The 23,050-nt window shown below is 33.5% G+C and overlaps 3 protein-coding genes across 3 annotated transcripts; all 3 read left to right on the top strand.

Annotated features, from left to right (window-relative positions):
- The first annotated feature begins 2,328 nt into the window (after positions 1–2,328).
- Positions 2,329–6,412, top strand: LOC149423849 (lysozyme-like). Its single transcript, XM_089631837.1, has 3 exons — positions 2,329–2,525; positions 4,550–4,702; positions 5,458–6,412. Exons 1-3 carry the CDS (start codon positions 2,393–2,395, stop codon positions 5,598–5,600), a joined length of 429 nt encoding a protein of 142 aa, XP_089487963.1. The 5' UTR covers positions 2,329–2,392; the 3' UTR covers positions 5,601–6,412.
- Positions 6,413–7,888: 1,476 nt separating this feature from the next.
- Positions 7,889–10,625, top strand: LOC149423848 (lysozyme-like). Its single transcript, XM_089631838.1, has 3 exons — positions 7,889–8,028; positions 9,340–9,495; positions 10,374–10,625. Exons 1-3 carry the CDS (start codon positions 7,899–7,901, stop codon positions 10,508–10,510), a joined length of 423 nt encoding a protein of 140 aa, XP_089487964.1. The 5' UTR covers positions 7,889–7,898; the 3' UTR covers positions 10,511–10,625.
- Positions 10,626–20,154: 9,529 nt separating this feature from the next.
- On the top strand, positions 20,155–22,617 carry LOC149423847 (lysozyme-like). The gene is made up of 3 exons (XM_089632150.1): positions 20,155–20,313; positions 20,856–21,008; positions 21,963–22,617. The coding sequence occupies exons 1-3, from the start codon at positions 20,184–20,186 to the stop codon at positions 22,109–22,111; spliced, it is 432 nt and encodes a 143-aa protein (XP_089488276.1). The 5' UTR covers positions 20,155–20,183; the 3' UTR covers positions 22,112–22,617.
- Positions 22,618–23,050: the final 433 nt, after the last annotated feature.

Below are 23,050 nucleotides of genomic sequence, written 5' to 3'. Positions count from 1 at the left end.
GTCAGTGTGTCCAGGAGTGACAGACGTGTGATTTCATCCCTCACAATGCGGTGTCTGGCAGTTGATCTGGAGAGTCCAGTTGAAGAGGTCACCCAATCCACCATAGCAGTTGGGCAGAAGCATCTGCCGACAAGACCTCAACAAACATCACCCTCATACCCCGTGCTTGTCTGTTTCCTTTCAAAAACCATTACGACATCATTCGTAAGTGCCTATTTAAAATAACCTGAAAGAAGTAATTTTCATAAACAGGTTCCCCTTGCCAGCAATTAATAGTCTGCCCTTAGTTAAAGAGGTACTAAAACTCTGGGCGTAAATGCGCCAACTTTTCCTCAGCAACTATAATATCAATAAATTATTAAATTAACTATATAAATAATTAGTTCTGTGAAGAGTAGACTTCGCCTAGTGTTGATTCTTCCGATTTGATAGCTCTTTCGCAAGAGCGCATGGGCGCGCTCTGGCGGAATAAAAAGGTACCATCAAACACGGCCACCATCTTGACAGGATAAACAGTACCCTGAGCACACAAACAAATTTAGAGATAAATGAAATGCAAAGTAGCCGAGTTGTAACAGGACTTCGTTTTCCTTAGTCGAATATTAATTCTATTGGTTGTATGGTTCTAAACCACTCAATGTATAATATAAACAACTTGTTGAAGAACAATGATGCTAGTCGCATACGAGACTTATAAATACTCCCATATCATATGGTGAAAGAGGTTGACCAACATATATTATGAGAGTATAGCGCTCGTTTGCGATCAGCATACTGTGGCTAAAATGTAGTGTACTATGTCAATCCACTAAGTGATTACTTTATTATTTGGCAATATAATAGGAAACCTTGGATTCGCGCCTCTCGTGCACCCCATACTCAGCCCGTCAGGCACAGACCTACTATTATCCACTATTGTTGATGAAAATCAACAACTTACAAATAGACCTGCCGCACCTGCCATAAATAAACCGTCCGGCAGAGTTACCCGCTCGCATGTTAAAGAATCAAATTCTGCCGAACTCCATACTGGCATAAAGGGTAAGGAGAAAAGGATAAGGATTCCTGCCAGTCAAAAGGACAGCCAGCAACCTGAAATAGCCACATCTTTAGCTGAAACCTCTGTTACAACTTTTGACGGCCATGAACCAACTAAGGAGACGCAGCCCTCGAGCATGCAGACCTTGGCAGGGCCATCACGCCCAAAGGAATCTCAACAAAGTATGACCAACTCTGGACTGTTGTTGGTCGCAAAAAACGGTCTGCTTCTATTAGAGGATACCTGAAAGATCAAATTACTCATTCGTACTTCCACCTGTACCCGCTTCATCCTGATACCTTGAGTATTTACAATCAATTGTTTAAATATGTTACCTGCAGAAATCAAAAAATGTACAAATATAAAAATAAATTTTTTGTTGAAAAATTGGCTAGCTGAAAGAAATAGTTTGTACTAGACTCTAATACAAACTATTTCTAACTGCATACGCTTTAATTGTTTTTTGTTTTTATTTTTATTGTATTACACCTCTCATGATATGAATGTATACATTTGATATAATCTGTTTAAGTTAAAAGCACCCAATGACAAACTACTTTAAAGTAGTTTATTGGGACTTTTTGATTTTTGTATATTATTTTTGATATTTAATAAAAAAAAAATAAAAAAAAATAAAAAAATTGTGAGTACCGCCTAGTATAAAGTGAATAAAATAAAATCTAAAGGAGAATACGACTCATTTAAGACAGTCATTCCTATTTCTATTAAAAGTGAAGTGCTCAAACCGGAAAATTGGCCCAAATATTCATATATTCATGGAGAGCATTCACTTCTATGTTGCCGATGGTTATCTCCGTCACCGACAACATAGACAATTCTATCACTCAGCCTGCAGGATTAACTTGCCAATGGTCATACTTGTGGGGAGAGCAATCTTGCTGTTGAACAGAATCAATTCGGATATCGACATTTTTAGAATCAATGAAGCTGTATAATAATTATAATAATTTAATATAGTACCCACTATTTATATTAATGTAATAATTTTTACTACCAAATTTATTTAAAAAATATAATAATATTAACAATTTTGTAATTTTTTTAGAATGAATAATCTGAATTGAATTGAACTGAATTCAATTATTCTTCAAAAAATCGTTATCATTAATTGGCACCTCAAAATAGGTATCTAATAAGTAATCTAATCGATGTTGAGAAGTAATTTCCTGTTTGTTCCTTTCATCCTTTGGATTATTGTGATTACAAGATTGTGCGCGACTATAAATAAGAACAATTATTTTTTTTTACTAATTAAATTCCATCCTCGCACAAAGGACTATATTTATAATAATAGTGAATCAGTTTATTGCAATAGAAAAATAATAAAAAATAATGAAGTTCTTCGTGGCTGTGTTCCTAGCTATAGCGAGCTTCCAGTTGGTTTCAGGGAAAATATTCACAAGATGTGGGTTGGCTGAGGAACTATTTAAGAATCAAAAATTTGACCGAAGTTCTATCGAAGATTGTAAGTATTGTTTTTTTTTACTTCCTAACTGCCTAACATTGATTTTCCCTCTCTATCTAATAACGTTTTCGCTTCACGAGCAATTTTATCAAACACGCTTATTTTGTTTGTTAGTCTGTCTGTGAGTGATTGTAACTCTGCTTCAATGAACTATCGATCAAATGATTCGTTTTACTTTTTTCATATATTATCAATTTTCTAACTACAATGTTTTTACTGCAACACATATTACATTTACCAGACATATTATTAATTTCTTGTAAATAATTACAATAATGTACTGCACATACACCTCCTCGAATCATAAGCTAACGTTTCCAAGGAAAAGTAGTATTTAAATCTCATAATATAAACAAACCAGGGGTAAATACTATTTTAAATGTACTTTCCTAAATTAAATATAAGAAATGTTATTTTCAAAATTGGAACCTATTTGTCAAGAATTCAGACAAGCGATAAAGTACCTACCTATAATATAATGTTTTATCAGAAAATTCTTTTAATATTTTACTTGTCATGTGTATTTATTTTGTGTAAATATCGTTGGGTTAATCTATTTTTCCATTTTCAAGGAAGCGTTATTAAATAACTAACTAGATTTACCAACATAATATACTGATTTTTTCACTGGTTTGCGCTAATTATAAATAAATCTTTCACCCAATTTAAACCTATTTAAAGCATATTTAGTTACACTCATTTCACGTTTGGTACCTACCTACATAAAAATTGAAAACTCCTTGAAAAATATAATTTACATGTAGATTTTGATATTGATTGCAAATCGAACTGATCAGTTTTGCAGCTTTATTTATTAACACCCTTCATAGGGGTTTTTACATATGAATAGTAAAAAAAATACAGAAGATATTTTTATACATGGCTAAACTGCCTCAGTAAAAATCTTTTGCATTTGTTATGTATAATTTGACTCGCTATGATTCCCTCCATAAGTATTCTGTTCAATGAGGAATACATATGGTAGTTAGTCCCAGAATTTCTGCACTGAAATAAATACCGACCTCTCATATTATGTAGTGGAATACGAAACCTTTTTTTTACCTTAACCCCACACAGGAGGCCCTGAGGAAAATAAATTTTCTCATGGCCTTTGTCATCTTTTTGGATGCTTTGTGGAAGGTCCTTTTTAAGGACAGGAAGGAGAGGAAGTTCAGGGAAGCTAAAAGGTATGAGGATTGGGAAAGAATCTAGGGATCAGTGTGCCAAACGCAGCGAACCTCTTGGGGTGACCTATAGCAGAGGTGTTGGCTTTCCAATAAATGGTTCCCGGGGTGGCAGAACCTAAGCACAACAATAAATTTATAGCCATGGATAGAGATTGTAGATATAAATCAAATCATAATAGAGATATAAACAATAGAGACATAAACATTATTCACAAAGCATCAGGGAAATATTATTTTATGGACCTCTTGTATTTGGTAAGTTCGCAACTGAAAATATCAACATTGGATAATTATTGCATACTCTGTTCAGGCAAGAATTCTGCTTAGAGTTCGTTTTGCTTTGATCGACCCTGAACAGGACACAAGAGCGTGTTGAAAGCGCAGGTACATTGAAACGTAAGAATTTATTTTATGGTCCTACAATAGCTTGCAAATGAATATTGTAATGTGGGTTCCAGACGGGAGAATTTAATTCAAGTTGACTTCTAACAAATGCAAAATTTAACTTTTTGAAATACTGTTGTTGAATTTTCTAACTAACCTAGTTATAAATTCCAACATTTCTAAGCCCTTGTTATAGATTTTCGTTGCATGGTAAACAAAATAAAAGATTTGATTGCAAAGTGATGCCTAAGTCTTCAATTTGTTTTAATGTCTTAAGAAATTGTTATCAATGTTGTTACTTAAGATCACTGGATCACTATTTTACATTTTGAGATATTTAAGTGGTCTATTTTCATTTCACCAAATTATTTATTATTCGTAATATTCGTGAAGTGCTAATAATTTTCTTGTAAATATAACCTTACAGGTGCTAATGTGATCATTTTTCTTTAGGGGTTTGTTTGATCGAGGCACACAGTGGAAGAAATACGTCTTATATAATGACAGAGATCGGTGGAAGCATTCAGTGGGGATTGTATCAAATAAACGACATGATTTGGTGCAAGCGAGGAGCAGCCGGAGGAGAATGCAACGTGGCATGTGAAAGTAAAAAAAAAAATTATTTCAGTTCCATAATAACTCAACACAGTGACAATTCAACACACCTTTAAAAAGTGATATAAATTCATTAGAAACGATGAATTTTTTTTTTAAACCTAACCTAACCTAACTACTACCCAGTTAATAAAGTTTTTGTTTCATCACTTTCCATGACTTTATATAACTTTATAAAGATGTGATGAATTTTCATTTTGTTGATTTATCCGGTCACTCTTTTTTCCAACACCCTTCACGACTTATTTTTCAGAACATTTTTTTACATTACGATAGCTTAAAATATTAAAAATATTATGAGTTAAAATATTGTATCTCCATAAATCATGTTTTCAGAAAACTGAAATTTAAAGCTTGCAAACGTTTGAAAATAAGATTTTGTTTCATAAAAATAAGTTTTAATTCCATATTATAAGTAAGTAACTCTATCTTAAGGAGATAAAATAATAAGGAGAAATCATAAAAACATTGCCTAGAGGTATTCTAATATTATTTTGTATCTTTGAGAAGGTAGTTTTAGGAGATATAACAATATTTGAACCAAAAAATACAGACCGTCTTGGGACATTTCATACTTAAACTAATTTTCTACTCTAAATTGGAGATACAATATTCTAACTCAAAGAGATAATTAGCTTTACACCGGAGGCCCTTAGGAAAATATTTGTTGTTACAAAAGAAAATGTCAAAATAATTGTTTATTTAATTTGTTTGTTTAAAATAAGTGAATTTAAATGTATTTTCAGACTTGGTGACAGACGATATAACGGAATCATCGATTTGCGCCCAGAAGATCTTCGGGATTCACGGCTACCAGGCCTGGAGTGGCTGGATACGCACCTGTTATAGCAGCGACAGACTACCAGACTTAAGCGAATGCAATCTTTGAAATTACAATACATTTATTTACAGCTAGTTAATACTAACGTTACTTACTGTAATTTTAATCTACATAATCATTTGGAAACATGAAACCACAAAATTATTAAAAGACGTATTTTTTTCTTACATATTTTACAAGAATATTTACTGTCGATTGCACACTTTATTGTTAATTGGAATTTAATAAATTGTTACTTTTCTGTATAAAAAAAAGATTTTTGTCAATAACTTAATTCAGAAAACAATAAATTTTATTATTAAATTAAAATGACTTTCTTATTTAGAAAAATCTGCTAATACAATTTCGCAGAATATTTAAATGGATAAGAAAACAAATTTACTATTAAAAATAAGTAAAAACCAAAGTGATATAAATAACAAATGAATAAATGTAAATATGTCATTGAAGAAGAAGATAATACTAATACATCTAAACAAAAATGACACTTAATAAAAAGGTCCCAATTGGCGAGTGGTTTAAGACGCCTGTACTTGTAAGACACGAGACACTGGGTTCGATTCCTTGCTGTGAAGGTTATCTTAATATTTTTCTGTGTCTTGTTCTGTTTCATGTTTTGTTTAGATTTATTTGTATTATCTTCGTGGTCGGTAATAAATAAATCAATAGAATCAATATTTAATCATTGTGCCCATTACGAAATCATGAAATAAATTCCATCTTACAACTAGAACATATAATTTATTAGCAAGAATAATTTTACAAATCACATTCGTAATACAAACAAAATTACGTGCAACATTCAACACTAATAAAAATTATTATTATTATCACCTTTTAAATTACCAAAATTATAATCGGGTATTTGAAGAGTAAAGTGAGCCATTTTTATTTTCCTGAAAATAGTTAATGCTTATTTTATAGATTAATCGAACTTTTATACTTATATACTGAATTTAAAAAAAATAAATAAATATCGGGTATCATTGCTTTGAAAAATAATAAAATTAAATAATATAGTTACGGTCAAACATTTCCGAAAACGGATTTATTGTTTTATTTCATGCTATTAAATCATTACAAGGCACTTTTCCATTACACACCAGTCACACCACGTTACCATCACACACCATACCAAAACCGCGCAATACCGCCATTCTCAAAATTACCGCCACATGCGCTGTTGTCAGTCATTTTATCGCTACAAGCCACATTACCAGCAAACCACATAAACATTACACACCGTGGTACAATCAAACAACACGTTACCGCTTCATTCCTAAATATCAAATTAACATCACACATAATCTTCAAATAACACTTTACGGTCACATGCCACTTTACCGCCACCTGCTACGTCATTCTACAAGCACATAATACGTTACCGTCTCACGTAACGTCCCTTGTTTTGGCTACACACCACGTTACCATATCGGCTCAGTTATGGCTAAATACCACGTCACCATCACGTACTATGTTACCACCAAATGCCATGTTACCGCTCCACGTCCCATTCCCACCATACGTCAGGGTGCAAAAAATTCATTATCATAACACACAACGTCAATATCATACCCTACGTCATTATTGAAGACCACGTTACCATCACATGTACCATCAGACAGCGTGTGACCATTAAATCTCAATTTGGGAGGCGGGTTTGGCTACCGCCGCCCCGGGAAGCATTTATTGGACAATCAGTACCTCTGCCATACATCAACCCTTGTGGTTCGCTAGGTTTGGGGTGTCCGGGTTCATCGGGTGAGGTGTGTACAAGATGCGCCTGCCCAACAGCTGCGTGGCGTGCTAGATCGGGAGAGGCTGGTTTGGGGAAACCTCTCCTTGCGCAACAGTGGGAGGGATATAGTCATTCGTCCGTCACTCTTGGACACACTGATTCCTACCTAACCCTGATACCTTTTTCCTTCCCAGCACTTCCTCTCCTTCGAAGATTACATAGGCCTGGAGGGAAAATTATTTTCCTCAGGGTCTCCTGTGTGGGGTTAATGTAAAAATACCACGTTACACACATTTCTTAAAAACGCAACGTTTACAGTACACGTAATGTTACCACTATACGCCACATTACTGCCAGGCGCCTTCCTAACACCACGTGTCACGGTATCCACATGTGCGACGTAGGTACAACACGTCACACAACTACCCACGCAATACATTTCTCTTATCTCAATAATTAATGTTTTTCGCCATTCCTAAAACATACTTACATAACAACCGTAATCAATCAACTTGATATCCTAGATCGAAGACGTCGGATAAGGTGATAAAATTTATAATATAAACCTTTAATAGAAGTGGCCAGAATCATTGTGCTGTTGGTCAAGAATGAAGTACCTAATTGTTTTGTTGTTTGCTGTGGCCGCCATTCAGGGAGGGTCCGCCAGGGTTTTCACGAGATGCGATTTGGCCAAGGAATTGCTGAGACAAAACTTCTCAAGGGGCACCCTTGAACATTGTAAGTTATTAAGATATTATTGACTTTGTTGCGTTTTAAAAATTTATCAAATTTCAAAGTTAATTTTTTAGCTCTGTGAAAGTTCTATTCAAGTTCTGTTATCGTCCCAGTACGAATACAATAGTATAATACATAAAACTTGAATAAAACCTTCACAGAAGTTAAAAATTAACTATATGGATTAATCCATATTAAATTATATGGATTTTTAAAAATTTATGATAACCCAACATTGTAAAAAGGAATGCTGATGGATATGTATAGGGATAGTACACATAATCTCTGAATAAAAGACAGCTAAGAAAGTTTTTGTTATTACGGACAGGTTTTTCAGTATTATTAATGAGTGAAATTCGTGTAGTTTTCGGTGGTTAGTTTTGGTGTTTAGTACCGGATACTGAGAACTATTGCTAATCTCCGTCGTCCCTATTAATGGGGTTTTTGTGGATTTAAATTGCCTCCATAATTAGGAGCACTGGATACGTTTCGGGTCTTCAAAGAGCTTTAAGAACAAGACCAAAGTAATGAAAGATGGAGAAAGCTACCGAAATCGAATCGTCCTCGACCCAAACATTAAATCATGTAGAAGATGATCTACGTGTATATCTAAACATAAAAACTCTTAGTGTCACTGTTTCATGCAATACATCATGTAAAAGCCCATGATGGAGTTTATACTATCTATACACGTAAAAATCAATGTTTCTTTGTTAATATAGACTCAAAAACTACTCAACTGATTTCATTGTAAATTTCAAAGTCTATTCTTATAAGTGACAGGAGTTTTTAAGAGAGCTATTAAAATGGAAGAAGAAGTCAAGGACGCCCGAGAAAGACTTGACATACTATCTCACGGGAATGATATACGGAGTCGATAGAAAGTCGATTTCGTGTAGTTTTTATTTTAATAATGACAATGTGGTTTATATTGGTGAATGCTAGGCAAAATAAGGGACACCTGAGGACGACATGACACGGTCACATGAATCATATACATAAGTGTGATTAGATGTAGTGTGTGTGATGAAGAAAGAAAGGTGTGTAAAGAGAATGTATGACGTGTAAACGAAAGGTAAAGGAAGCGAAGGCGAGGACCCCGTGACAGAAATGACACGGTCAAGTGAAAAAAATACCTTTAAAAATAAAGATTTTTCAATTGCTACGATAATATTATTGCTACCTTAAAATACACCCAGTTTTCAGGTACACTAGATTTCAAAACCTCAAAACTTTACTACACATGAGCTAATTATAAATACAAAAAAATAATGATTGGTTGTGGAAAATTAATATATATTTTTATGACTTTAGGGGTATGCCTGATAGAAGCTGAGAGCGGCAGGGACACCGGAGTCAAGGGAGGACCAAACACCAACGGGTCTTATGACTGGGGACTATTCCAGATCAACGACGGCTACTGGTGCAAACCCGGAGTGGTTGGCGGAGACTGCAAGGTCACATGTGAAAGTAAGACTGACATAAAGTAGTATAGACTTTAGGGGTATCCCTGATAGAAGCTGATAGCGGGGGGAAAACCGGGGTCAAAGGACGACCAAACACCAGCGGGTCCTACGACTAGGGACTGTTCCAGATCAACGACGGCTACTGGTTCAAACCCGGAGTGGTTGGCGGAGACTGCAAAGGTAACATGCGTAAGTAAGACTGACATACATAGGTATAGACTTAAGGGGTATCCCTGATGGAAGCTGAGAGCGGCAGTGAGATCAGGATCAAGGGAGGACCAAACACCAACGGGTTCTACGACTGGGGACTGTTACAGATCAACGACGGCTACTGGTGCTTACCATAAGCGGTTGGCAGAGACTGCAAGGTTACATGCAAAAGTAAAACTGACATCCCAAACATTAATTATAACAGAAGGCAGGGTCTTTTCTAACCAAATTTTATTAATTATTCAATCAGTCATCAGCAGATTCTCTCACACTGTATTGTATCTTGTTTTTAGTTTTTTTCGTTTGTTGTTGTTTTGCATACCTATTGTTTATTTTATTTTTATATAATTATATCGTTATACGCCGTTATTAAACGGTTGGTATATTTTTGTAGTTGTATTTGTATTTTGTTAACCGATGTCTAAAGTAAAATATAATAAAACATATTAAAAACGTTTTGGAAAATTAAATAGAAATCTATTTTTGAGAATGCGACTCGTTTACTAAACGGGGTACATTGGTCAATTCCATCACCGAACCACTTTGATATTACCCATAAAGATTTACATCAAAAACAATTTTTAATTTTTTTTTTCTAATTAAATTTTTAAAAGTTCTAATAATTTGCAATAGTAAATATTTTTATTTTAACTTTCTTGTCCCCTTTTGCAGGTCTGTTAACTGACGACATCACCGTGTCATCGGTATGTGCCAAGATGATCTGGGCCCGCCACGGCTGGACCGCGTGGCACGGATGGACCGCCAAGTGCCAAGGTGCCTTGCCCGACCTCACTTCCTGCGGAATCTAAGCGAACCCCAAACATTATTATTATCCTGGTGCTCATTCCCTCTGATATGTAAATAAACTATACAAAATTATGTGCAGTTGGAATAAAGAACTTGTAATATTGTAAACAGCCGTAGAATGTTAATTACTTGAGTAAATATTTTCAGGATTCAGGAAGATTCAATATATTCAGGTAATTAAGTGCTGTACAAGATTTCTGCTAAGCTTCATTAACATGGACATATAATAGGTATAATATGTAAACACCGTGTCAGAAAACGGAGAAACCAAAAGATTTACTTTTTTCGTTTTTTTTTGCCCCAAAAAAGTTTGAAAATACTTTTGTGGCTGGATCAACACTTCGACGCATTTTAAAGACATTACCAAACCCCAAAAAAATCAACTTTCGACTTGATTTACTCAAACACGACAGCTTAAAAAAATTGGAATTCAAAATCAACTCCAAATTTGATGTAGATTCGCCAGATTCCTGCTTATACTACGACTTTCCGGACTTCTTGTATATATTTTTACATTTATTAAAACCATTGATAAAAGAAACAAGGGAAGATAACGCAAATTGTAACTAGGCAATGAAAGATGTGCGTTTGGTGCGTAGGTAGAAACAAGGCAGCGCGTAGGTGCGAGCAGCAATAGTGTGGGTTAATGATGTTGACGGCAGTTTTGTGCTAGCGGTTTCATTCGTACTGCAATAGAAACAATTTTACATAAAGATAGTATTGAATAAAAATATGCGTTGAGGAAATTAAGATAATGTTGGTAGTTTACAGTCTAATTATGAAACAGATAAACATGACGTAAGTTGATATGGTCGAATTAGCTCAGTAGTCAGATCACTTCCCCGGCAAGGAAGAGGTCCTGGATTTATTTTCTAGGTGCAAGTGAATCTTTTTCTGTCTTTTCTGTTTCAAGTTCTTCCAAAAATTAAAATAAAAAATAATAACATTCACCATTAAATTGTAGAGAAAGTCAATAGAGTCACAAATTAAAATTAAAATGGAAATATGTATCCAAAACACTATCTAGATTGTATATAGTTCTGGTAGAATCTTGCAATCATACATAAAGCATACACTTCCCCGGCAAGGAAGAGGTCTTGCGTTCAATTCCTAGATGCAACTTTGTCTTTTTCGGCCTTTTCTGTTTCTGTTCCCATTTGAGAGTCGTTGATATAATCGAATGTTATCTCATCATGATGATAGAACGGTTTCATAATATTAATGGAACCATCTCCGTTGTTTCTATTATCTATATTTATATAAATTCTAAAAAGGACTTGGTAACATAATAATATTTGCAGTGCAGTATCTTCGACCTGTTCTACATCATATATTTGCTCAAAATTTTCTTCTTTGTTTAGTTAGCCTATGCCGGCATCAAACGAGAAAAACACAGAAGACAATACAATAGTTTCCTGTCCCTGCTCCTATGAACAGCATTGACCGCGCAGAGCAGGACAATGGTAAAATGCAAATATTCTACCGTAGTTCAAATGCGGAACGCTATCAAAATGAATACACGACAACGCGCGTAATGAGAGAGTTCACGAAAAATGTTAGGTATTTTATACCAAGATGTGTTCGAGAATTGTTGGAGGATGAAGTAAATAATGAAAAGAAAAAGTGTGGATTAGGAATTGGATGAGGCGCAGATCTACACTGGGAATGTATTCAATGATCCTTAAAAAATCTTATACTAAATTTCCTCCAACAGAAACTACACATTCCAATGCCACCTCAAACAACAATAAAAACAAGGTCGACAACAAACAATACCCTGAACATACCGATAACATACACCACACACGGACAAAGACACTTCCAGTATTACGCTACAAAACTTTTTAATTGTATGCCCACCACTCTGAAACTACTACTAATGGGAAATACATACACAAACATTCACAAAAAACTGAACACAGCCTGGATCAAAAAACAAGATATCCATTTTATACAAAACATTATAACACCAAACCAAACATAATCATGGATGAATGTGTATGTATGTATGTATACATGTGTTTACTTATATGTGTGTTTGCATGCATATATGTGTATTTATGTATATATTATATACATGGGTGTATGTATATATGTGCATATAAATAAATATTTTTTTCCTTTTTCTTTGAATAACAATGTACAATAATCATTTAAAAAAAAAAATTAAAATCCCAACTTTCACTTATATAAGAAAATTTAACCAATACATATAAATACATGTACCATTTAATCATAACCACATAAACACCTCAGCACAGGTTCTCCCAGTGAGGTGTTCACGAAACATATAACATTACCCACCACAGTGTCACTTACTCAAACCTACCTCACACCCAGCATAAAATACCATATTAACAACAGTTCTAAATTTATGTATTATATACAAATGTAAATATTTGGTAGACACTGTAATGAATGTATAGAAATAAATAAATAAATAAAAATAAATTAGGAGTGAAAGATCCTCGGGAGCATGTGGTGAGCTCGAGGCAGAAATGTGCCTCAGAATGTCACAAGGACACTTTGTCACAAAACTGAACGCGAAAATGCAGTAATGAAGGAAAGCATGCCTGCGTGGGTTATACGACAAATAACAATAACATTTTTTAGTGTCAGGTGAGAAGTTCAGATGGCTGCAAAATACATTTAGAGTGTCAAAAGCCGCTATTTGGCTTCTTGTACCTTGAGTTTGTGACGCTATCTACTATGCATTAAATTATATTAAATTATTCTTGTCCCTATGATGCACAATAAACAGTTGTTATCAATTTGGTAATTTCTTCCGGGCTCCATTTACGTGACATTTTTACGCCGGAAAATGTGACTGCGTGTCCTACTGTCTTGTCAAAACGCGAATAACGCGGCCGGGCGGGGTGGCAGGGGTAAGACACTATCCTGCATGGATAGTTAGCACGTCTATCTTTGGTACAGTGTGTTGATTCAGTGTACTGTCTTCCTAACTACTGTTCACACTAGGACAGGGGGTTCGGAGCTGGGACAAAACAGTATTATTTTGTCCTTGTGTGATCGTTGCATAAAGCTTTTCATTCTAAAGTGACAGACGTCAACAAAGTGAATGACCTGACCTGACCGAGATAAAATCTTAACTCTCCCCCGAATACTTAAGTTTTTTTAAAGAGTTCAAATATATAATGTGTCACCTACTCAAACCTACCTCACACCCAGCATAAGAAAAAAAAACACCACATTAACAACAGTTCTAAATTTATGTATTATATACAAATGTAAATATTTGGTAGACACTGTAATGTATGTATAGAAATAAATAAATAAGTATAATATGGATAGTAATATTATGAAACGCATCACTTCATATATTCATATTCCATTTGTATTTATATTACATATCTATAGCACTTGTTTATCAGTATTCACAAAAAATAATATAACATAATTTACAGAAAATGAAGTACTTAATTATTTCATCTAATTTTAAAACCTAAGATGTACCACCACAATAAAGCTAGGCTTTTGTGTATGGGGGATGTGTCATTTTGTTGGTTATTTTTAAAGTAATATGCCAAAGTATTCCGTTTATATTTTTTGTGTGTTTTTTAACGTTTAAAATCTTTGTTGTTATTTATATTTCGGATACTTTCTAGTAATAAATTTAAAAAAAAATACTCCAAGGTATTAATTGAATTGCCCAATTGTTTTTTTACATTTCGGAGTTGGGAGTATTGACGTTGGTTTGTCTGAGTAATCTCTTATTTTTAATAGGTGAATTTTGCTTAGAATATTATCTTTTTAAATTTCTAATGTAACATGATAGAAGTATAATGTGTTAATTTTTCATACTTTAAATTCTTTAAGTTCAGATGAATAAGTATCTATATGGTTTTTATATTTGATTTAAATATTAATTTTTGTGCTTTATAAAGCGATTGTGTGTGTTTGTTATAAGTTCATCCCCATCCTATAATGCCATATTGCATTGGTGATTGGCAGAAAGGAATAATAAGAAATGATAAATAAAAAAGTGGAATAAAGTTTTTAACCAAACTAAATAATATTTTTACTCGTGTATACACTTAATACTAATTACAACACATGTGTACATCTCCCGTTATACATTATATTATTTGTTTTGGTTGGTAGTGAAAGTTGAAATTGACACCATCTTGCGGAAAATGTGCAAAGTTTTGAAGCAAATTCTTTCGCTTCGTTATTTTATTATAAAAAAATGTTATGCACTTGACATATTTTTATTACTTTTACGTTTGTTAGTGGTTGATATATTTGGCCAATGAAACAGAATAAATTAGTGTGGATTATTTGTTCATCCACTATGCCACACAGTTTTAATAAAACAAAAGCCCTTGATAAAAAAATGTATAAATAAAAGGGTTTGATAATGAAAATTGCAGCCAGCCAAATAGCACCCATATAATACATGTATTCCCTTTCGTACAAATATATGTAGTTTGATGTTAACCGAGAAATAATATTTAATTTTTTGGTCTGTAAAACTGTAATAGTGCTGTTTTCTTTTTTAGCCACCCCAAGCCCAGATATCAGAATCCAGATATTCGGAAGGGATGTGTGAACATCAATTAATAATACTTCTTTTTGCTCGTTTTTTTAAGTAAAACAAAATTTAACTAATTTAATGGATTCCCTAAAATTCTTTTTTTTCTTATTTACAAGAATTCATTTACTCTTGCTGTAATGATGGGGTCATAAGTGGGGAGGAAGGAGCAAGGAGCAAGGAGCAAGGAGGGAGTCAACATAAACTAAATATATTTACATACTAGCAGAAGTGTACCCGGCTTTACTTGGGTTTATGAACGATCCCAAAATATTCTTTTGCGTTTGGAAAAGTAAAACAAAAATTAAATGTATGTTTTTTATGTGAAGTTTACCCACGTATATACGTTTATATTGTTATAATAATTATCTATATCTGTTATAATAGTAATCTTGCCGGCAGCTATTTTGTAGGCTCTTTTCAAGATTAGGTCATCTTGAAAAAACTATTTACAGATATTACTGTTGTACCATTTATTGATAACATAGTTATAAATATTATTACGGAATTATCTTACACTTATGTATTAACTTACTCTACGTAATTATATTTGTTAAATATAACATTTATTGAAGCGTTTACGGCGGGGAATTGATGGGGTACGGTTTCGTCTCTGTTTTCGGGCCCGATCTGATATTTTCGTTCTGCATCTTGTTTATTGTCTGCCTTCTGACGGAGTTTCTCACGATTTTCCATCCGCGAGACAGTTGTGGCCGTCTGATGTTAATTATTTAGCATTGCTTTGTTTATTAAACTTCGGATATTATTTATTTATGCCTTATTGGAATTTTTGGGTTATTTTTACAAATACTTTATGAAAGCTATATTTGGTGTTCACATTTCGTTTGGGCTGTGGTAGAATTGCTTGTGTAATTACTACTTTAGACAAATCTATGAATCCCAGCTGACAATCGAACGGGAACTGGCGCTTCCGCGTTCCTTGGTCTCCTGTGTATCTTTAGCCTCCTAGCTTGGTACTTGTTTTTTTGAGAACTAATTAAATCTCTACTGTACTGCGGCGGCATTTCTTATTATTTTTCTAGGTAATGAACTTTACACAGTCCGGTTGCAATGGTTTTCCAAACTGTATTCGATTTTCGTTGTTAATTGTTTTATGTAGTTATGTGCAAATTTTAACAATATTTATACACGTATGTACGGATATAAAAAAACTCAACTTTTTAATTTTATGTTGTATCGATACCAAATAATTGGTTCAATTAATAAAGAAATAAAAATAAGTAGGTGACTATTATTTTAGACCACATGGTTTGTTTCAACATTCACAAAGATAAACATAATATTATGACTCATCGTGTCTCTTCTAAAATAGGATTTGATGTTTACTATTTTTTCTTAAACACAGTCAGTCTTACTTATAAAGATTCCCTAAAACGCCGCTGCAGCGTTGGTATAGCAATAGGTGAATTGGGCCGCACTGGAATGAGGCACATGGTCAAATTATAGACTACATACCATAGTTATGTAAGACTGCGTAATGTCACCGAGGTTATTTTGTATATACATGGACAATTGTATTCAAGAATTGAAAGAGATGGGATTGGGCGCAAATTTGAGTAATCTGGAAGCATGTTTCCTGTTGTATGCTGATGTTTCGGTGCTGATTGCTAACAGTAAAGTGGAAGATCTACAGTCTCTTGTATCTAGGATGAACGAAGTATGTTTGAAGAAAGAGATACATAATGAAAAAAAAAATGCTTATCTGTTCTAGTTTATAGATAACAACAGTTATTTATAAAAATGCATAGTGATTATACATATTACTAATTTTTAATCTTATGGATAAGATATTAATATTTTTTACATTTTCATCTCGTTCTATAAAAAAAAGCTGATATTATCTGAAATAATATAATTGGATAAATTAATCGGTAAATACATTGCCGTAGTGTGCACCGCTCTTTAATAGAGGGAACGTTGTAGTTTATGTGGCAAATTCGAAGTGGGTATTTGACTTTTTTAGTCTATAAAAATAAAATAAAAATATTGTCGCATTATTAACCTGCACCAGTATATAATGTATATTTCTATGTAACGACTTTAACCAAATAAGTATACATAAGTAATAAGTACACTTTCGGAAAATACACGGAGAAAAATGACTTCAATTTAATAAGAATCACAGGAAAAGCAGGACTGCAGGCCTTAATGAATTAACAGATTTTCTGATAAACTTTAATTAAATTGCGAATCATGATGTTGGAACACGTGTTCATAAAAATCCAAATATTTTTCATTACAATGAAAATTATTTGTGTCATAATGATATAATTTTATCAAGGCAAATCGATAAAAATTTCTTAAATTGAGGTTTTATTAATAAGGCCTGTTAATTTACCGTGAGGGAACAAATCGATTTCTCTCTGTACGCGTCTTGGAATTTTTCAGCGATCTGGAAAGGAGAAGACGAAGTACCCAATCAATGATTTTTTCATTGAAGAATAAGATAATACTAATAAATCTAAACGAAACATGAAACAGAACAAGACAAAGAAAAGTTTAAAAAAGATGACGGTCACAACTAGGAAACGAAGCCAGGATCATTATGCAAACTAAAACATTTGTGTTCGACAAAAGATCTCCTGTCTCCTGGCCTGCGATTCTGGAGTTAAACGATCAATCGTTTTCGTATGCGCCGTCTTCGAGTGAAAAACTACTAGTCGCCGCGACTAACTTTTTCGAATGTTTCAATTTTACGTATTCTTGAGCGTCGAACGGTCGAAGTTGGTAGAAGAGATGATTATATTGGCACCCCTGTGAATATTGTCTATGTTCCTGATGTTTTTGGGATTTCTATGGTGTGACTGTCAAACAGACAACAGTTATTCGTTATTCAAAACAGAAATGGCTGCGGGACATATTACAAATTGCCAAAAGCAACTCTTAATTAAGCTTGAAAGCTCCGATAAAGACTTAGTAAGTGGTAAATTTTCACCCACTTTTACATTTGCGGAATCCGCGCGGTAAAACAAAAATTGACAGCTAGACTAGATTTCGACAGCCAATTCCATAGAAACGCCAACAACCTACCACTCGCTGCCCTGTTTCTACTGGTTGCACCCAGTAGATGTTGTGTGGAATGACTTTTGACGTTTGGCGTCAAAGTATGTACCTTCGACCAATTTCGGGAATAGCAACGACGACCAACGTACGTACTTTCGACGGCGATTACGAGCGCCCTCGATTCAGGAATAGGGCCCCTGGGTTCGATTCCTAGTTGTGACCGTAATTTTTTTATTTGTCTTGTTCTGTTTCATGTTTCCTTTAAATTTATAAGTATTATCTTCTTCTTCAATCATATATTACACTGATGTGTGAAACATTCCAAATAAGTTAAAAAAAATGTTCCTGAATGATATTTTCGTTAGCTTTATTTTAGTTACTGGATTCATTACAGATTACGATATAGTATCCACCTATTGATACCTTCATCTATGTCGGAAAACATAATATTTTTTTAGGTCACACTCCTTATCAGTTTTATAGGACTAGACACCACTGTTATGTGATACAGTAATTTGACATTTGTATTAAATCAAGAAACGTACTCAGCTCCCATATTATATTATCTGATGCATTTGCGTCATATAATTGTTATCGCCGTACTTAGTTGTATATTTTCATGGTCAAACGTCGGTGCCTTATCAATGCAATTACATAAATACATAAGCATGTATCTATATCTTATTATGGTAGTTGAGAAATCAGGTAACGATCGAAAGATTAATTATCCCATAAATATATTTTATGTCATGACATCTGTAAAAACACGGGGGCCTGACACAAAAAGTGGTTTTTGAGTTAAGCTTGGTTTCGGAAACGCCATAATCATGTTTATAAGTGACACGAAGCTCGATCTCGTGCATATCTGTTTAAAAGACACCGTTGGGTATATCAGTTGGTCACACAATTAGGCATATTAGCATTTCAATCTTTATTTGCGTTCATCTTGAAACGATGTTATTTTAGAAAGTCCCCTGTGATCCTAAACCTTCGAAAATCATATAACATTTCGATGGTTATAAATAAGTTATAAAATGATTGATGATGAGTTTATAAGACAAGGTTTTTATGCATAACACAAAGGATAACAAATTATTATAAGCTATAGTTAGTCGCCTGAAATATCAATACTAATTGAAAATATCTCCCGCCGACGGGAATTGAACCCGCACTTTCTGGTGCTCTGAACCACTGAGCTACGTCGGCTTATTTCCAACACGCCAAATAATTCAATATGTAGTAGTACTTCAATCAACAATTACTGCTTACTATATTTTTTTCACCTGTAAACAACCAACTTTATTTTTTGTAGGAAAGGCTTTTAAACACTAACAAATTAATTTTTACACGGGAGATATTTTCAATGTGTATTGATATTTCAGGCGACTAATTATTTCTTATAATAATTTGAAAAAATGCTCATTAATTCATTTGGTAGCCGTAATCATTCACACAACGTTGGGATAGTTAATTGCCAATTTATCGTTGTTTTAACTAAGTAATGTGAATAAATGATAAAAATATATTGTTGTTATAAATCTTTCCACGGAAATTTCAAAAACCTTGCTTTCAAAAACCAAACAATGTTGCAACAATAAATTAAATACTCTTTCCTAAAAAAAAATATTATTTTGGCCGATTAGTGGCTGAATTGACAAATGTTTCCAAATAGGCATCATGGATTGAATTCCTGTGCTAGCTCCTTCATTTTTGCACAAGCAACATGTTCTGCTTACAACGACAGTAGTGGCATTTTTTTGAACTTATTTTAAAGTTATTTGTAAGCCGTGAATGACCAAATAATGATTGTCGCTAGAAACAAATGTAATAATAATTGTTCATCTTTTGATTTCAGTTAATTAAAATAGAATGATAGAAACAGAATTCTACGGGCTTATCATCAATCAAATGTATATTTTCTGAGTAAATTTCCCACTGTATGTAAGTAGAACTAAGTCATTTCCGGAGATTATTGCATTAATCTCCAATCTATCAAAAATTTTCGTTCGAGATAAAAAAAGTATACATACTCGAATTTTCAAAATAAAAATCAGTTTCTATTCATTCTCTTTTCGGGACAACACTCTCATTACGACACAATGAAGTACCTCGTAGTTATTCTTTTGGCCATCGCAAGCCTCCAGTTGGCGTCAGCAAAGGTCTTTGAAAGATGCGAGTTGGCAGAGGAATTGGTCTTACAAGGATTCAACAAATTCCATCTCCGTGATTGTAAGTTGAATCCATATTTAAATGACAATATCCTTTTTTTATCCGTCGAGTCTAATTCAATACCTTTCTATTCAACAAGTTGCAATCGCCCCATTTCAATGTTTATTAACAATTCGATTTTAATGAATATATATTTTATGTTCCTTCTTCTTCTTGAAATCTTAACCCCGACTCCGAGATCTGATGAACCAGGTTCTTCAACTTCGATCAGTTTCTCCAGTTTTGGTCTTGCTGTTTGGCTAGCACAGTGTCCAAACAAAGTAGAATGAATATATCTGTCAAAGGAATCCTGAACATTATTCTTCAGCTTCAAATGTTGAGGGCGTCTAAAGTTTTCTTTAGCTGGCCCTAAGTGACCATGTTATTTAGTCTAAAATTTGTATTCTAGGATAATACAACAGGCATATACAAAGTAAGAATGAGACTGGTTTTGGCTATAAAAATCAGCAAATTGTTCATTTTGAGTTATCACAATTATTTACTTTCACTTAGTTGAGTATAAAATGCAATAGTAACTTAAATAAAGATGATCTGTTTTTCAGGGGTTTGCTTGATCGAAGCTCACAGCGAGAGAGACACGTCCAAGGTGTTGCTACTAGGTGACGGGACCACTCAGTGGGGACTATTCCAAATCAACGATGGATACTGGTGCACGGCCGGATTCCATGGCGGAATCTGCGATATCCCTTGTGAAAGTAAGAATGATAGTCACATTATTAAAACCATTTTAATTCACTATGCAAACTAAAACATTTGTATTCGGGAAAAGAAAATCAATGTTAGAAGGTAAACTCATTATCCAATATTAAATCAAAGGATTGACAACAAAAAAACATTTGGGTGTCGCCAGCCCGACGATGGCCTTATCTTATTTTATTCTTCAATGTCAATATTGCGAATCATTTTCTTAAAACGTATTTCTAAAGAAAATTACTCCATCATACTGTCCACATTTTTTTTAAATATTTTATTTATTTATTTATCTATCAATATAAAGTTTTTTACTTGTATTTATCGACATCTGTCTCACTAGGGTACACCTGTGTCGAGACAGACGTATTCAGATACTTAAAGAATATTTACATGCATGACTAAATCAAAATCAAAATACAAATTACAAAGTTGTATACATTTTAAACTATGGAGTCAATAGATAGATAATAGAAAGTGTAGGTACAGGTACGACAATATTGTAAATAATAATGTTGTAAATAAATAATAATAATAATTTATTATCGATATTTTTTGAATTTACGATAGTCAAATTGTTTTGATGATTTTCATTGTGATAACGGATCGTTTATATTATTATTATAAATTACAAACTAATTTTAATCAATTTGCATTAAATATATTTAATCGACTTGTTTCGTTAATTACTTAAAATCATCAGGGCAATTGAAATTAATTAGAAATGTAAATAGTGTATTTTACTACGAGAGTGTTTTAAAAAAAGTATGTATCTATCTTCGCAATATTTTTCTAGAAGGAAATGTTTTTTAAGGTTTTTTTTTCCACTAATTTCCTTGATGATGTTGAGTAATTAATTTAAGAAGTCGGCATAATAATATTAAAATTAATTTAATTATAATTTACTAATTAATTATAATATTCGCTGCTAAATACGTTATAAAATGAATACATTTCAGGTTTGATAACCGACGACATCACTATTGCATCGCTCTGCGCCGAGAAGATTTTTGAGGAGAACAGTTTCGCAGGTTGGCAAGGATGGTTGACGTCCTGCCAGCGCGAGTCGCAGCTCCCTGACCTAAGTGTGTGTGACATCTGGGGATAAATATTTCACCTTACACCATTATTTAAAAAATATGTACCTTAAAGGATTCTGTCCAGATAACCGGAGCGTACCATGAACGTGCTATGACTTAGCCAAGAATTACGGAAAAGACACAAAGCAACAATTGCTTAACCTACCTTTTTCATAATTCAAGGCTCGGTCTTAGCACGGTCATTGTATGCTCCGGTTATGTGGGCATATTTCTTTAACAATATTATATTATTAATATTTTCAAATTTGCAAGACAAACATCTTATACACTAATACTTTATTATATTTTCCAACGGTGATAACATAGAAACATAAAAAATGTACAACTTAACATGCAATCTAGTTATATATTTTAAAATATAACAGTTTATAATTAGCAATTGTCTTTTACTTCACCCATTTTATTTTTTTTTAGTCGCTCTTGGATATGTTAGACTCCGGGCTTTTTTTCTCGTTTTAAATTGCAAGTTCATTATAGTATGTTTTCGTGCAGTATGTGGGAGTAGGTAGATATGTATTCCTTTGAGTTGAGACTTGATGGATAGGAAGCTTTAGTATTAAATCCTGCAATTGTCCTACCTACCTAATGTCCCCTTCCTAAATTGTCACCATGATCCAAATAATTCTTTCAAGAAGATGTCAAAACCTGCCTTTTAAACAGACATTGTAAATTAATACCTCGGACAGGAAGATTGAGTTACAAGTATATTATCGGAAACTTATTATTGACTAATCATTTTCCCTATAGAGTTTCCCTCAATTATTGCATTGTTTCAATTTGACTAAGGTCGTACATTGTGGGTAAATGAGAAGTGTGGCTGAAAAACTAGAGAGAAGAATGTTGTCGGAATGTTGTGTCTTCACTAAATCAAGGTTTTGCACTCTGAATTAACTTATAAACTGCTTCCACAGGAATTTGATACCCCGGATAGTGATAATGATACATTG

The sequence above is a fragment of the Hesperophylax consimilis genome, chromosome 5 (assembly GCF_061612785.1).
Source record: "Hesperophylax consimilis isolate HC1 chromosome 5, BYU_Hcon_1.0, whole genome shotgun sequence".
In the NCBI taxonomy this organism is placed as follows: domain Eukaryota; kingdom Metazoa; phylum Arthropoda; class Insecta; order Trichoptera; family Limnephilidae; genus Hesperophylax; species Hesperophylax consimilis.
The sequence above is the reverse complement of the archived record's forward strand: the minus strand, read 5'-3'. Positions and strand labels throughout refer to the sequence as shown.